At 51.4% G+C, this 16,698-nt stretch overlaps 1 protein-coding gene across 1 annotated transcript in view; it reads left to right on the forward strand.

The window, feature by feature from the left end:
• Nucleotides 1-12,404, forward strand: part of ZC3H7B (zinc finger CCCH-type containing 7B) — an 82,583-nt gene extending 70,179 nt beyond the window's left edge. The window contains exons 19-23 of the mRNA XM_074271815.1: nt 739-844; nt 3,344-3,452; nt 4,411-4,544; nt 6,173-6,336; nt 8,251-12,404. Coding sequence (XP_074127916.1) covers nt 739-844; nt 3,344-3,452; nt 4,411-4,544; nt 6,173-6,336; nt 8,251-8,443 — 706 coding nt within the window. The 3' untranslated portion in view covers nt 8,444-12,404. The remainder of the gene's footprint in view (nt 1-738; nt 845-3,343; nt 3,453-4,410; nt 4,545-6,172; nt 6,337-8,250) is intronic.
• Nucleotides 12,405-16,698: the final 4,294 nt, after the last annotated feature.

A 16,698-nucleotide genomic window follows, 5' to 3' on the forward strand; every position in this document is an offset into this window, starting at 1 on the left:
CAGCATTCACCCTCACAAAACCTTTTTTCCAAATTTTCCCTTCCATCCCCCCCTTTCCTGGATAGCAAATAATCCAGTACAGGTTAAACATGTCCAATTTTTTCTAAACATATTTTCACATGTATCATGCTGTGCAAGAAAAATCAGATTAAAAAGGAAAAAAATGAGAAAAAACAAAATAAGCAAACAACGATAACAACAAAAATGTGAAAATACCATGTTGTGTTTATCACTGTTTTAAAGATGGGGAAACTGAGACTCAGAAAAATGAAATAGACAAGCTGTGATCCCAGTTAATTTATTTTGGCTGAGGCGGTTGGGGTTAAGTGACTTGTCCAGGGTCACCCAGCTGGAGGCTGAAATTAACTCAGATCCTCCTGATTTCAGGACCAGTACTCTCTCCACTGGGCCATCTAGTTGCCCCCACTCACGGCAATTAATGTCAAACCCTCCAAGCCAAGGCCTGTCTCCTTCAGCCACAAACCCTGTGTCCAAGGGGCTTTCTGATCTAGGCTGCATTTTTTGGAGACTGAGTCGAGTAGGGCTGACAGATCACAGGATGGAAGGGTTGAACTGAAGGGAAACAGGTGACCCTGCCAGGTATCCAGGGAGCGGGTGGGCAGAGAAGCAGCTTTTCCCATCCCTGGTCAGAAGCGGGAGCCAGAAGCCCCGTGCCCAGTCTCCAGCCTCATCTATTTCCCCTTTCCTCATTTTTGGCTTCTCTGCTCTGCCCTCCAGCTGGACCAAGGAGCGACGGGTCCTGCTGGTGATGTCCAAAGTCAAGAGGAAGTGGGTGTCTGTCCGGCCGCTCCCCTCCATCCGCAGCTTCCCTCAGCAGTATGATGTGAGTAATAGAGGGATGGGCAACATGGGGGCTCGCACAATGGAGGTCTTCATTGCCAGGTCCGGGGTCTCTGGCCCATGCCTCTGAAGGTCCCAATAACAGCTCCAATTAACCTGGAGAAGAAGGGCAAGTGCGAGTGGAATCGTCCCTTTTTACAGCTCAGGAAACTGAGGCTGCAAAAGGGAAAGGACTCATGGCCAGTCAGAGAGCTAGCATCAGAGCCAGGATGTGAGTCTCAGTATCTTTATTTCAGATCCTATTCATGCTCCAGTCCTCCTCCCCCTTAGGGAACTGTGCTGCTTTTTGGAAAGACCCACCCTCACAGGCATTAGGGGTGGCCAGCCTTCTCTGGGGTCTGGAGCGGACAGGCATGGGAGCATGGGGTCACCGAGCTAGATCTGGGAAAGACCTGAGAGGCCCCTGATTTTACAAATGAGGAAACTGAGGCTGCGAGAAGTCACGTGACTTAAGGTTCATAATTTATGGATTAGAACTGGAAGAGACCATTCAGTCCAACTCCAACAATTTACATGGGGGCAGACCAAATTCTTGGGAGACTGGCTGTCCAAAGTCACACATGTAGAAGGTATTGGGGGCAGGATCTGAACTCTGGGCCTCTGACACTAGAGCTCGTGTCACAGTGGTCTCTCCCCTATCATCCTCTCTCCAAACCCTTCCCCTAACTCCCGCTCACCTCCTCTGTGAAGTCGTTCCCGGCTTTTCCAGCTCCTGCTCTTCCCCTTCCCGTCTTCCCCTTCTCGCATCCTCAGCTCAGCTGCGGGGCCTGCTTATGGCTCACAGAATCCAGCTTGTCGCTCCCCCTTTCTCAGCTCCGGGTCTTTACCCAGAGTTATCCATCATCCATGCCCACAATGCACTCCCCCATTTCTCCTTCCCAGCATCCCCCGCTCCCTCCCCTGCTCAGACACGTGCCACTTCCCCAGCCTGTCCTGTCCCCCATCACTTTGGTTCACTTTTCTGTGAAGAACAAAAGCTTTTTTGAGGATGGGGACAGTTTTTGTGCCCCTGATGCTGGGCACATAGGGGCGTAATCGCATTATGTGCCTTTAAGCAAGTCACTTGCCCCGTCTCCGTTGGAAGTCTGCTCTGTCCTATGAGGAGGCTAGAGGTTGGGACTTTTTGGTTCTCTTCCAGTTCTGAGTCCGTGGCCCCGCCCCTCCTCTGAGTGCCCTTATCTGGGCCCCTCATTGGCCCTTGGCTTATGTTACTCGGTCCTGCTTTTCTTCCACCAAAGATTTGACCCTGAGCCTCACTGAGGCACCAGAGTGTCACCAGTTCCCAGAGGTTCTGCCAGTGGAGAATAAGCTCTGGCAGCATCACTGACCGTGGGATGGTCATCAGCCACACATAGTGTGTCTGAGGTTCTCAGTTAAGTCAACAAATAAGGATCAAGGCCCGCTGGGAGCCTGGGGGCCCAGGAGGTGGAGGTGCTTTGGGAGCAGGCAGACCTGCCTGCTTCACACCTCTCCAGGCTGCGGGACCAGGGCCCAGTGACTCTTCTAGGGCCCTGGGCAGCTCTTTAGGGCTCCACTGCTTTGGGAAAGGGAAGTTGCTCCCTGGGAGTTCCGTCTTCCAGGGGCATCACGGAGCCAGCCCCAAAGGGAGGCAAATGCTGGAGAGTGCTCTGCTGGGCAGGCTGGAGATGCTGAGGCAATCACAGGCCCGGCCCTGAAGGAGTTTCTCTTCTGCTGTGGGATCCAACATGGCCCCAGAGAAGGAAAAACCAAACTGGGCAGAGTTGTTCCTAGAGGGAAAGCAGGAGCAGGGAGATCAGGAAAGGCTGAGTGTGGGAGGTGCCAGCTGAGCCATGCTTGGGAGGATTCTGTGAGAGAGAGACACACACAGAGAGAAACAGAGAGACAGAGACAGAGAAACACACAGAGAGACAGAGAGACAGAGACAGAGACAGAAAGAGAGGAAGATGGGGAGAGACAAAAACAGAGAAAGAGATACAGACAGACACATACACACACACACACACACACACACACACACACACACACACACACACACATACACAGGGTATTCCGGGCATGGGGGACAGTGTAAGCAAAGGCATGGGGTGGGAGTTGGATGTTGTGTACAGGGAATAGCTGGTAGGCAGGTTTGATGGGAACAGAGAGTACGTGAGGAGAACACGATGAAATGAGACTGGAAAGGTGGGTGGGAGTCGGCTTTAGGTGCCAGGCTGCAGATTTTGATTTTCTCCTAGAGGCGATAGGGAGCCACGGAAGACGGGGGAGGGAGGGTATAGTCCAGCTTCCCAGAGATCTGATTTAGTGAGGAGGGAAGGCAGGAGTTCAGGGAAGGAATCCAGCCTGGGGCCCCCAGGGCTCAGGGTCTTTGTGAGCCAGACCCGCAGCCTGCAGGGAGGATAGTGTGGACAGCACCTCTGTCCCTCTCGGCGGGCTTCAGCGAGCGGGGGGGATGCTGCTACTCAGGGCAGGAGTGACTCAGGGCCCTCCCTTTGTGCCGCAGCTGTGCATCCATGCCCAGAATGGCCGGAAGTGTCAGTACGTGGGGAATTGTTCCTTCGCCCACAGCCCGGAGGAGAGAGACATGTGGACTTTCATGAAAGAGAATAAGAGTGAGTGTGTCCATGGTGACTTGGAGGGAGGGAAGGCTGAGGAGGGGGGAGGGAAGGAAATGGGAGCCCTCAACTTAGAGCCCAGAGCCAGGGTTCCCCTAAGGGAAATGGGTACGTTGGAGTCAGAACCAACATTCCCCTAAATGTCAACAAATGTTTTCTAAAACAGAGTGAAATTAATGGAACTACTTATTTGGAGTCCTTAACGGCCTGCTTTTTACCCATAATTCTCACGGCCTGGGCTATCTTCTGGCTCTGGGCCCTCCCTCTCTACTTGAAGAATTGGAAGTTGCCAAATTTTCCTTCCCATTGGCTTCCTGAAAGGCGAAGGGGGATTAGCTTGGGCCCAGACGACAGAATCAGGCCCCTAGAGAGGAGGGTGCAAGAAGCCTGGCTCAGTGTCCCAAGGAGGATTAGGCTTCTTTGACAGATAGGGAGCGAGCTCCCCATCGTTGGAGGTCTTCCAATAAAGGCTGGACTGCCATTCACCCACAGAGGGGACTCCATTTCAGATGATGGTTCCCTGGAATACCCGGGGAGAGACGGGGGGGGGGGGGGAGTAGTGCCTGTGATGGTGATGCTGGGGACAGGCTGGGTGGCCAGAGGACCCGAGGTCTCCCTCATCACAACCTTCCCCAGCTCCACGTCAACAGTCCACACAGCCGCTGGACTTAACAGCCCCAAGCTAGATGCTGCGAGTGATCTCGGGGCAGACCGTGAGGGACGGGGTCAACTGCCCAACGGTCGGGGTCTAGTGAGAAGGCCGTGCCATTTGGGCGCTTCCCCACTAGGCTTGTGTCCTGGGCAACAGCTGCCCCTTCTCACATCCACCGAATAGGCTGGGCAAGCTTTTGGCAGGGAGGGTGTCCGGAGTGGTCACTGGGACGGGATCCAAGGCTCTGTGTAGGGATGGGACTTCTAGCCCGCCATCTTGCCTCTGCCTCTCTCCCCTTCCCAGTCCTAGACATGCAGCAGACCTATGACATGTGGCTGAAGAAACACAACCCTGGGAAGCCCGGGGAAGGCACTCAAGTCACCCCTCGGGAAGGAGAGAAGCAGATCCCGATGCCCACGGACTACGCGGACGTCATGGTAATGAGGCCTTCCCGGCCACACTTTCCAACCTTCATAGCTGCGACTTACGTGGAAAACTGGCATGTTTGATTTGTGGGTGACCCCAAGCCAGGAGGGGCTCAGAACGTATTGGAAAACACCAGGCTAAATAGGACCACAGAGGTAAAGTCCCGTACTTTGGGTCCCCAGCGAAACAAAACAAAAGGCAGCTGCACAAACACCGAGCGGGGTAGACAGGACAGGAGAAAGGCCCAGCTCCTCGGTGACATGGCAGCTCCTGAGCACTAATTCAGCACTAGAGGTAACACTGAGCAGAGCGAGAGGCAGGCAGATCCTAAGGCCCTCTGGCCCTGTCCGAACACATCTGGATGTCACATCTGGATAGAAAGAGATGGACAACTCAGCCCCTAGCCTCTGGCTGTAGCAAGCGATTTCAGAGTCTTTCCTCAGAGGAAATAGAAGAAACTTATGGTGATTAGATTGGCAAGGGGAACTTGGGGATCCCCATCTGCAAGTACCTGTATTGGCTTTAGCTCTCTGTCCAGTGGGAAGAATGAATGGGGGAAAGTTAGAGGGAGCTTTTTAGTGAGAGTAGAATTTCCTCAATGTGGACGGAATGGATTGTCTTCAGAGGTAATGAATTCTTCAACCCTGGAGGTATTCAAGCAGAAGTTCTTTGAGGAGGGGTGTTTTGTAGAGGGGATTCATTCCTTGGGCTGAATGTATTGGGGTTGTACTAGCTGCCCAGAGGGCCTTTCCAGCTCTTAAATTCTGTGATTCCTTCCCCCTCTCCCACTCTTCTCTCTCTTTAAAAAATGTTTCATTTCATTTCATTTTCTTTTAAAAACATCGTTGGTGTTCCCAGTGAGTCTCGTCCCTCCCCGCTCTCCCGCCCTCTACTCCCAACTCAAAACTCCTTCCTTGTGACATATAAGTGACATATGACATTGGTCACGTCTGAAAAATTAATCAGCACATTGGTCATGTCTCATTTTGCCTTCATAGTCCCTCACCCTGCATCCTCTGAAGTCGCGGTTAGTCGTCGTCAGGTCTGGTTGGGCGCAAATGATGGATCCCTTGAAATGGTCTTCTGCATTCAGATTCATGCCCCAGTTTTGTAAAACCTGGTCATTGGTCTCGGCCTGATAACAGGACCCTTTCAGGGGATCCATTCTTAGCACTAACTTCACCTCTGCATTGAAGGAGGCTTTAAATGGCACTTTCCTTTTCATCACTGTGGGTGTTGTGTAGTGTCCTGCTCTCCTTTCCCCCTGCATCTGCACCATCCCATTACCTGCTTCCTCCCACTAAGGTTGCCCTCCATGTAGGTGTTCTGGGTTGGGATCCAGTGCGAGCGATGCTCTTAGAGACTGAGTATGGGAGCCGGGGGCTGGGTGAAAGTGTCGGCAGCCTGAGGGACAGGTGAAGGAGGGATGGGGGGTTTGGGGGTGGGGGCGGACACCTTTGTCACCTCTGCCTCAGGGACCTCAGGGTGGAGAGGGAGACCTGGAGCAGACTAGGAGGAAAGCAGAGGGGGCCAGGTGGGCAGATCCCCAGCCTGGGAAGGAGAGCCAGCGAGATGGGCCTCGGAGCCCATGGGAGTGCTCAGAAGGCTCGCCTAGCACCCTCCCCCCCACTCCCCACAGATGGGATTGCACTGCTGGCTTTGTGGCAAAAACAGCAACAGCAAGAAGCAGTGGCAGCAGCACATCCAGTCCGAGAAGCACAAAGAGAAGGTCTTCACATCAGATAGCGACTCCACCTGTTGGACCTTCCGCTTTCCCATGGGCGAGTTCCGGCTGTGTGAAAGGTGCCGCTCCTGGAGTGGGTTGGGGGTGGGGGCGCCGAGCCCGTTGGGTTCCTCTGGCTCCGAGCTGGCCGCAGACGCCGGGAGCGGGAAGGAACGAGGAGGCTGGGGGTGAGGTAGGGCCCAGAGGACATCCCTGAGGACAGCAGGTCTATGGCAATGGTATCCCAAGGTGGGGGTGCATCCAGCTATCGCTTTAGAGTTTGCAAAGCCTTTTCTTCATCATCATTTCCTCCTCCTCCTCCTCCTTTTCTCCTCCTCTTTTTCCCCTTCTTCCTCTACTTTTTTCTCTCTCCTTTTTTTCTTCCTCTCTTCCTTCATTGAGCACCTACTATGTGCAAGGCACTGATGATACCAGAACAATCCCTGCCTTCAGGGAGCTTCCATTCTGCAGAAGGAAGCACAAGTGAGATAAGTAGGGGGGCAAGTCTTAGAGTTCTCTGTGAGAAACTGAGGGCCTTGCTTGTGATCATAAGTGACCCTGGCAAGCCACTGGCCTTCTCTGGAGCCCTCATATCTGGAACCAGAGAGGGAGTCTAAGGCCCTTCTAGGGCTAAATCCTAAATCCTTTTAAGTATAGAGCCAAAGGCCGATGTACTTTCAGCGTCACTAATGTGTGCCAGGGCAGCTGGGGGCACAGCGGGCAGAGCACTGGACCTGGAGTCAGGAAGTCCTGAGTTCAAACCCAGTCTTAGACACTTATACTGGCAGGCCACTCAAATCTGTTTGCCTCAGTTTCCTCATCCTAAAGCGAGCCCGAGAAGGAAATGGCAAACCCTCCGGTGTATCTGCCAGAAACACCCCAAGAGGGGTCAGGAAGAGTTGGACACAACCGACAAAAGTGACCGAACAACTGAAGCATGCTAGGGGCTAGAGGGACAAAGACAAGGGCAAACAGCTCCTGCCCTCAAGGAGCCTCCGTTCTTCTGGGCCACCATTCTGGCCGCCACCCCCACTGAAATCCTCGAGCAGGGTGTCCTCGTGGAGTAGGTGGCCTGTGGTCTGTGGAAGGGCTCAGTGCAGAGGTGGTCACTGGCTGCTGAGTAATGATTTCTTTCAGCCACAGATAGATCGTAACTAAAAAGCCCTTCCCAGAGGCACAGGGTGGGCACAACAGCCCCTGGTGTCTCCTCGAGTGGGGACAGCCATGTTAAAAGCCACTTGCCCTCTGTCTCACTGCCCCCTCCCAGCGACCCTGTGAGGTAGGCAGTGCTCAGAGTGGGCCGTGACCAGCCCTACCATCACCCCACTAGGGAGCGTGCCGGCCAAAGTGGAGCCCGGCTCTCCTGCCACCTAATCCGCTGCCTCAGTCTACAACCTTGCTGGATATCTCTCCTCTGGGCTGTTGGAGCTTTGGGGCAATGAAAAGGCACAGCCAGTCCCGGAGCAGTCCCAGAGGCCGGACACTGGGTCTGTGGAAGGCGGCGGCCGTGGCCGGGAAGGGTGCTTGGAAGGGCACTGGCACTGGCACTGGCACTCTTTCTCTGAGGCAGCTGATAATGAACATGGCTGAACCTGGGGACCGGCGTTTCTGAACTGGCCCTCGTGCCGCAGAGCCAAGCATAGTGTCGGGAGCAAGAGCCAGAATGGGGCTAGGTACCAGGCGCTCTTGGGGCGTCTGCTTCCCCGGGTCACTTAACTAGGGTGTCCCATGGCCGAGTCCCCTGCGGAGGCCTCTGCTGCCAGGAGCTCCCAGAGGAGTCTTTTCCATAAGGCCTCAGTTTCCTTATCTGTAACAGGAAGGGGGAGGGGGGACCAAGTGGCCTCTGAGGTCCCTTCCAGCTCCAGATTTACGAACCTTTGGTCCCTCCTCATACTTGGGTGGGCTGAGGCCGGAAGCTGGGCGGCCTGGGCAGACCACGGGTCCCCAGGGACAGTGCTGAGTTTCTCATCTTCCCTGCTTCCACCCCCACATAGGTTCCAGAAAAAAAAGGCTTGCCCAGATGGGGAGAAGTGTCGCTGTGCCCACGGGCAGGAGGAGCTGACTGAATGGCTGGATCGGCGTGAGGTGCTGAAACAGAAGCTGGCCAAGGCTCGCAACGACATGCTGCTCTGCCCCATGGATGATGACTTTGGCAAATACAATTTCCTATTGCAGGACAGCGTATAGGGGGCCCCGGGATGGGGCTCTGGGGGTGGGACTAGGAGTGAGAAGAAAGGGGGGATGAGATGAGATTCGCTTGGCCTCCCCCTTCCCAGAGTTGGCTCTTCTGGCCTCCCATCACTGGCTTGATTCCACTTTTCGTTAGCCGTCCCTGCCACAGGGCTTAAAGGACATGGCCCCTTGTGACTTCGATGGCTTTTTTCCTTGTTCTTAAATGGGTGTCCAAAAAGCCAGGCTGGGGAAGCAGAGGGGATGGAGGAGGACTTGGAAAGGAGATCTTTGGCCAAATCTTTTCTCTCCCAATGCACACCCACACCCTCGGGGTCCCCCTTCATTCCCCTCTGTGTGGGGCAGGAGTACCCCTCCATACACGCACATAATCAGAATAATAATAATGATAATAACAATAGCTCACATTTCTATAGTGTTTTCTCGTAATGATCCTGGGAGGTAGAGAGCTCAAGTATTATCACCCCATCTTACAGATGGGGAAGCTGAGATTCAGAGGGGCAAAATTGGCTTGACTACATTTACACAACCAGTCAGTATTCAGAGACAAGAGGGAGCACACGCGCACACACACACACACACACACACACACACACACACACACACACATCCCGGATCAGTCAGACGTGTCCCAGATCATTAAGTGTCATTCTGTGGTATTGGGCCTATCGTCTCCCAAAGTAGGGTGGAACAGGACAGACAGACACCGTCTAGTGGCTTCAGGCCAAAGTTTTGTGTTTTGTTCCAAAAACCTGGGTCCTTGACATCAGGGATCCTTGTCTTCTTGGAGGGTTTGGCTGAATTGGTTTCCCCATTATTCTGGGCTCCTAATCTCAGCCCTTCCATCTGGGATGCGGGAGATGGGGACAGGGACACAACTGGAGACCTCAAAGAGCACAGATGCCCCATTGAGCTTTAAACCACATATTTCCTTAATGATCCACACGATGGAGCTCAGTATTCCCTTACATGTCACTCCCCAGCTGCCAAAGGAGACCAGCTTCTCCCGTCTTTCCCTCAGCCCTCTGTCCTTTTGGCTGGAGATCCCTTTCTTGTAGCTCTGTTTCCCTTCTGTGCCCGCCCTGGGATCCACACAGCTGGGAAACTTAGGGGTCTTCCAGCCCCTCCTCTTAACCCGACTCTCTTGTCCCCTGTCTCTCACACTTCTGTAATCCAAGAGACAAATGGCAGAAGAAGCATAGGGCAAGAGGGGTGGGCGGCGATCCCGATCCAGTTTGTGCTAGGGGACGCCATCCCTACTGAATGTGGATCCTCCATGTCCCAAGCCAGTAATCCCCTGTACCAGATATACCAAATATCTCACCAGCACCCCTAGATTATCAGCTAGATCTGGCTTAGGGAAATGGGGAGGAAGGAGTGGGGATGGAGAGCCAAGGCTCCTCCTCAGCAGCTTTCTGACAAGGATGGTTCCTCCCTAACCGGGGTCCGCTTTGCCCAGAGTGGATGTGGGACGGGAAGATAGACCGGGGTGGGGTGGGGTGTGCTACTTATACTAATACCAATGAGCTAAAAGTCTGAATAACTCTTAGGCTTGGTGAGACAGCCCCTCCATTCCTGCCCCTCACCCACAACTCTGATATGGCTTAGGAAAGGGACCCTGTCGGGCTTAGGTGGGGGCCTGACTTCTGACAGAATGAGCTCTAATTTCTCCAGCTCCGTCAGAAGTGTTCCCAATGAAGGAGGCGGGACATTTTGCAGAGGGGGAAACTGAGGCTCTAAGAGGAGGGGTCACTTTCACCTGGTCACACAGCCAGCAAACATGAAAACTGAAACTCAAACCTGGGACTTTCCATTTCTCGGCTACCAGTCACCTAGGACTGGGACCATGGACAGCGGCACCAGGACCTAGGGAGAATGCGGCTTCCCCAAAACCCCCGAGTTCTGAAACCAGCTCTGCCAAACCTGCTGTGTGACCTTACGTAAGTCACCTCGCTGCTCTGGGCCTCAGTTTCCACATCTGTAAGAATGGAGATTGTCCCCTCCAGCTCTAAAACTGTGGTCCTTCTGGCCAAGGGGAGCTGTCCCCTGCCACACACACTGAAGCAATGCACAAAGCCACCCAATTTGCACCTGCTCCCCTGATTTGAAATATCCTGGGTTTAGAATGGATGGGGGAGGGCTTCACCCAACTCCTCTGACCCCATCCCCCACCTTAGCCCACCAGACTTTCTACTACTTCACCTTCTAACACCTCAGTTGAGCATTTCTCTATGTCCATCCCCCCCAACCTCGTCCACTCCTGCCAGATTCAGGCACCGGTCCCCCAGACATTCCAAAAAAGCCCCCCCACCAGATTGGGACCTTAGGCTTGGGGGGGAGCTTTGGGGGAGAGAAAGGGCACACTTCCTCTTTCCATCTCGGTCTGTGTGGAAGCACGGGGCTCATCAGATGCTTTTGTTCCTTTGGCCTCTTGGAAGGCGATGTTAATGACGTGGAAGCTGGAGAGAATAGGGTCTTCCCTCCACCATCCACTCTTGGGACCCCCACCCTTTAGTCTACGATCATGGCATGCACCCTGCCCTGTCCCCCTCCCCCAATGAGTGACGGGGCCTGAGGAGATTGCAATTCAAGGGTATTTGCTTCGGGGTCCGGCTGAAGGCAGAAGCGGGGGTCCACGGGGAGGGATTGCTGTGAACGTAGATACTTGTTTTCCCCGATATGATAACCTGACATGTGGTATTACTGTCTCTTGTCACCAGCCTTGTTTTAGTGTGTATATATGTTGGCGCCGTGATGCATATATACACAGGTATTAAATATATCACTCTATATAATATTATATATGTGTGTGGTATCCAAGGAATTGCTTGTAAGGAGCTGAGGGATAAAGGACCTGGCTGGGAAATGCATCAGGAGCCCCGACTGTAATTTGCCTTCTCTGTCTGGGGACAAGGGGAGTGGGAACTGCTGCCCCCCGACCTCCGACCCAGTGCCTGACAGCATAGGAGGGTAGGCTTGGAAGTCATTTAATGAGTGAGATGCGGGTAGCTCTGCCCGTATCTCCCTTCCCCACCCAGCCTGAGGGAGGCAGAAAGAGAGGGCCCGGCGGTGGGACAGGGCCCAGTTTAATTGGAGCCACCAAGCTTCGGCAGCCTTGAGGTCCAGCTCTGCCCGGCCCATTTAGAGAGATGCTCCTGCCCATGGGTGCCATGGGAGAAAGCAGAGTTTGAATTCTGGCTCAACTATTTATTACATGTGGCTAATAATATAATAATATAACCTCCCTGGGCCAGTTTCCTTGTCTGTCAAGTGAAGGCGTTGGACTAGATGGCCTCTGAGCTCCCTCCCAGCTCTAGACTTATGATGATCGTGCATGGGGGAAAAAGGCAATTAACCCAAAGGAGGCCGCATCCCCCTTGGGCCGGGGATATCTCTTCCCTGGGGTGGGCAGTTGTGCCCACCTGACAAGCAGGTGAATACAGATCAGAGTGAAAGAGACTAGAGAAGAAAGGCCTGTAAAGGCGGAGGAATAATGGTTCAAAAGGTGATGGGAAGGATTGCAATGGTCTTTAGTTCTAGACTCTGAAATCCAAGCTCGGGGTTGGGACCAAAACCACCAGGCCGCTCGTGGACAGACGAGGGGGAGACCGAGGGGAGCTGCATGTATACATATATGTGTACGTACAATAGTGTGCATATATGTATAGCTATATACATGCACGTGTGTGGATAATCACACCCCTTCCCCCTCAGTGATATAAACCTGCATGGATTGCTGGGAGAATGTGTCCAAAATGAGCAAAGAGGGGGGAGCGTTGCATTTCACAGCCAGGTAATGATGGAGTTAATAGTCTTTTAAAATGTCTGTGTATTAAAAATTTTAAGAATACCACACTTTAATATTAAATATTCATAAGGTCCTAGTATCTGGATAATATTGTAGATGTTTTAATAACAATTTTTTGGTCCTTCTTAAAAATAAAACAGACGAAACTTGCATCTTTTAGCCTTTGTACTAGAAAATAAAAGTGCACTTTAACCCTGGTCCCCGTAGTGTGTTTGTGTGCCCAGGAGCTCAGGAAGTGCTGAGGTCACGGTGTGAGTGCCCATTCCCCCAGATGCCCCCCTCCTTATCCAGTTTGGCCACCTCTTGGGGGCAGAGACGGGTTAAGGATGGTCCCTCCCGGGGCAAAGGGCCCGTGGAAGCTGAGGGACACTGTAAACAAGGCCGAACTCTGCTGAGGTCCATATGCCTGCGTGCTCAATAAACATTGCAACAGTTCTATGGAAAGCTCCTACTGTGTGCCAGGCCTTGGGCAATCCCTAGGGATGATTCACTACCCAGGATCCTGGTTGGAAGGAAACTCATAAGGCGTCTTGTCCCACCCGACCCGTGAATGACTATCCCTTCCATTGCCTCCTGAAGAGTGGGCACCCAGTCTCTGCTCGAAAACCGCCAATGATGGGGAACTCACTATCCAGGCTGAGCACGCTCACTTCCTTCTACTTATTCTCCTGGAGGCAGGAGGGGGTTTTCCAGTGCCTTCACCACCCTGTTTGACCACTGCCTGCCATGCTCTACCTGTTCATCATCCTGCCTAAAATGTGGTCTGGCCCCTTGTTGCAGGCAGCTTTTCACCGGGGTGTTCTCTCTCTTGCTCTGGTCATGGTGTCTGATGCTGCCCGAGGTCCTGGTTTGTCTGGCAGTTTGCCATCTCACGGACACACACGAGCTTTCAGAGACCTTCATGGGACCTACTGACATGAGGGCTTTTCACCCAACTATCCCCTGCTATTGTCCTTCTACCGATTCTTCATGGAAAAGCTACCCAAAAGGCAGGAGGCCTTAGAAGAACGGAAACCCCTACTAGGTACGAGGCACCTCGTTAGACACAGAGACAGGGCTCATAGTTAGGGGTTAGGGTTAGGCAAGGGAAAATTGCTTTCCTCCAAGTCCTGAGATTCCCCTGAGAAACTGGTTCTCATTTTCTGACCTCTGGTTCTTGAGTAAGTCACTTCCTCACTCTGGGAATCAGTTGTAACCTCCATAAAAAATAGTGAGATTGGACTAGCTGGTCTCTTAGTTCCTTCCTAGCTGTGCTATCCCCTATTCTAAAGTCCCTTCCACCTCTGGTCTTCCCTGTCCTAAGCTCCCTCCCAGCTCTTCCATCTCCTCTTCTAAGCTCCCTCCCAGCTCTGACATCCTCTGTTCTAAGCTCCCTCCCAGCCCTAACATCCCCTGTTCTAGGCTCCCTCCCAGCTCTGACATCCCCTGTTCTAAGCTCCCTCCCAGCTCTGACATCCCCTGTTCTAAGCTCCCTCCCAGCTCTGACATCCCCTGTTCTAAGATCTCTCCTAGCTCTGATAGATTGTCCTTATCCCTTGTGTTTCTCTCCAATGGAAGTCACATCTTCCACAGAAAGAGGATGAAAGGATCCAGTAAGAGTTTTTGAAGATGGGGGGACCTGGGTATTTTGTAAGCTCCATGAAAGGAGCTAGCAGACAGGGAGCAATTAAAAATAACTGAAAGAGGGGACAGCTAGGTAGCGCAGTAGATAGAGCACCAACCCTGAATTCAGGAGGACCTGAGTTCAAATGTGATGTCAGACACTTAAAACTTCCTAGCTGTGGGACCCTGGGCAAGTCACTTAACCCCAGCCTCAGAAAAGGAAAAAAAAGAAAAAAAGAAAAAAAATAACTGAAAGAGTGAAGATGACTAAAGGGATAATCTGCTGGAAGTGGGAGGGAGTGGAATGGCTTGTGCAGATAGAGGGATTAACCTTGGAAAGGAGTAAGGCTATCTCTTCTTTGAGACAGGAATATAGGAGACAGAGGCCGAAGGTGTGTGAGTGATATGAGATGAGGAAAAGCAGGCAAGAAGGAGCTAGCTCATGGTGAGTGGTCTCGATTTTTTCTGTAAGATATGAGTCGAGGCTCTCAGCTGAGAAGGGAAGGGAAGGGGGAGTCAGGTGGTTAGAGGTGGGGTGAAGAGGTTTGGAAGAGCCACCATGGAAAGTGAGACGATGAGTTGTGGGAAGATATAGGATTGCCAAGCAGCAGTGAGAGCCCAGTTGAGATTGGATAACATCAATCTGTAGTGGTCCCAATCAGAACAGCTACATGTTGCTCTCCACCATCGTCCTGTGTATAGGAGTGAAGGCAGGGGATGGTGGGAATGATCTGAGTCTGAGGCAGGGTGCAATCAGCCAGGTGATAAAGGGGCTGGGGACTTAAAAGGACAGTGTAGAGTTTAATTGATTCATCAAGGGGTCAAAAGAGGTGAGTTGTTAGTGCAGGGATGGCCAGAGAGAGAACTGAGGGGTCCAGGGATCGGAGGTCATGGGGAGACTGAAGAGTAGGGCTTGTGGGCGAATAGGGAATGTGGAGGGAGAGCTGGAAAGCCAATGATTTCTGTTTGATAAGGGAATTGAGGCATTCCTGAACATAGAGATGACACATTCGTGAGTGACAGCAAGATCAAGGGTAGAGGAGCAACTGAAGAAAAGTAAGAGGCTGAGGAACTGAATGGTTAGCGTCGTTGAGTGAGAATCAATATGAATGTTGAAGTCTCCTAGTATGAGGACGGGAGTTGGGGAGGAAAGAGAAATGGGGAGCCAAGTACTGAATTCACTAAGGAAGGAAGGGGACTGAGCTGAGAGTCTCTAGACAAAAGCTACCGGGATTTTGACTAGCTTGTAGAGAGGAATAGCAGGACCTCAGAGGAGGAGAGGTTACTGAGTAATAGAGGTAGAGCGAGAGAAGGGAGTAGCAGAGGGGACAGCTCATTTCTTTATCACTGTAAAACAATCTAGTTTATTTTCTATCATCTTCATTTAGAAATCTATCCTTTCCTTCCCCAGAGAACTATGTCTTATAACAAGGAATAACAAAGAGAGTAGGGGGAAAGTTCAGCAAAATTAATTAGTAGAACAACCATATCCAAAAGAGTAAATGCTGTGCTCCTCACCCATGATCCTCCACTTCTGGCAAGCAATTTCTATTTCCTTTAGGTCAAATCATTTAATTACACAGTGTTGTGGTCCTATTTTTTTGGGGGGGGGATCTTTCTACTTATGTTGTTACAGTCTTGTGGTTTGCTTCTCTGGCCGGCTGCTATCATTTTTCTAAAATCTTTAAGGTTGCTATGATATTTACATTTAAAGGACTTTATACAATTCCTATTCCTTTAAACTTTTCTTTTTCCAAAGTTCTTTTCCTTCAACCATCCACAAGTAAGGTATCGAGATAATATCCCCCTTTTATGGATGAGGAAACTGAGGCACTGAAAAGTTAAATGACATGGTCATATAGCTACTAACTAGGGGTTCAAAGTCAAGCCTAGCTTTCCCATGTTCAGCACCTTTTCTATTCCTCCAATGTTGCCTTAGTCATCATCAATTCCTTTCTGGAAAGTCTCCCTTTTCTCCCTATTCATCATATTTGATAACTCCCTCACCCAGAAGAATCTGTAGCTCACTTGTTCTTTTTTTTTTTTTTTTAATTTTTAAAGCTTTTTATTTTCAAAATATATCAAGGATAATTTTTCAACACTGACCCTTGCATAGCCTTGTTTCAGATTCTCTCCTCCTTCCCCCATCCCCTCCCCTAGATGGCAAGCAATCCTATATATGTTAAACATGTTAAGATATATGTTAAATCCAAAATGTATCAACAAATTTGTACGATTCTCTTGCTAGAAAAATAAGATAAAAAGAAAAAAAGTAAATGAGTAAGAAAACAAAATAGCTCGCACATAGCAACAGTGCTACCTGTCACATATATACATCATACTGTGTGTATGTGTGCAGGAAGAGTTGGAATTGCTTATAAAGAAGCCTAAATCCCTGTACAAAATGGAAATTTTGACACAAGGCGCACCCTGTGCCCTAGTCCTGGGGCAAGTGGAATGATCAGGACTCTGCCTGGGATGCTGAATTTGGGGGGCCCTTCACGTGCCTACAATCTTGCCATGATGCTGATTTTACAGTCAGTGGCCCTCAGTCCCTTCCCTGCTTCCCAGTCCCACCCCAGCAGCAGCTCCTGGTGTCTGGGCCTTCAGAAGTCATCTAGCTCAACCTTCTTGTTTTACAAAAGGGGAAACTGAGGCACAGAGTGAGGAACTGGGAGGGCCCTCAGAAGTCATCTAGCTCTATCTTATCATTTTACAAAAGGGGAAACTGAGGCACAGGGTGAGGAAAATGAATTGCCCACTATCGTAGAGCTAGAAGGGCCCTCAGAAGTCATCTAGCTCAACCTTATCATTTTACAAAAGGGGAAACTGAGGCACAAGG

Source organism: Sminthopsis crassicaudata, chromosome 5, assembly GCF_048593235.1.
Source record: "Sminthopsis crassicaudata isolate SCR6 chromosome 5, ASM4859323v1, whole genome shotgun sequence".
In the NCBI taxonomy this organism is placed as follows: Eukaryota; Metazoa; Chordata; class Mammalia; order Dasyuromorphia; family Dasyuridae; genus Sminthopsis; species Sminthopsis crassicaudata.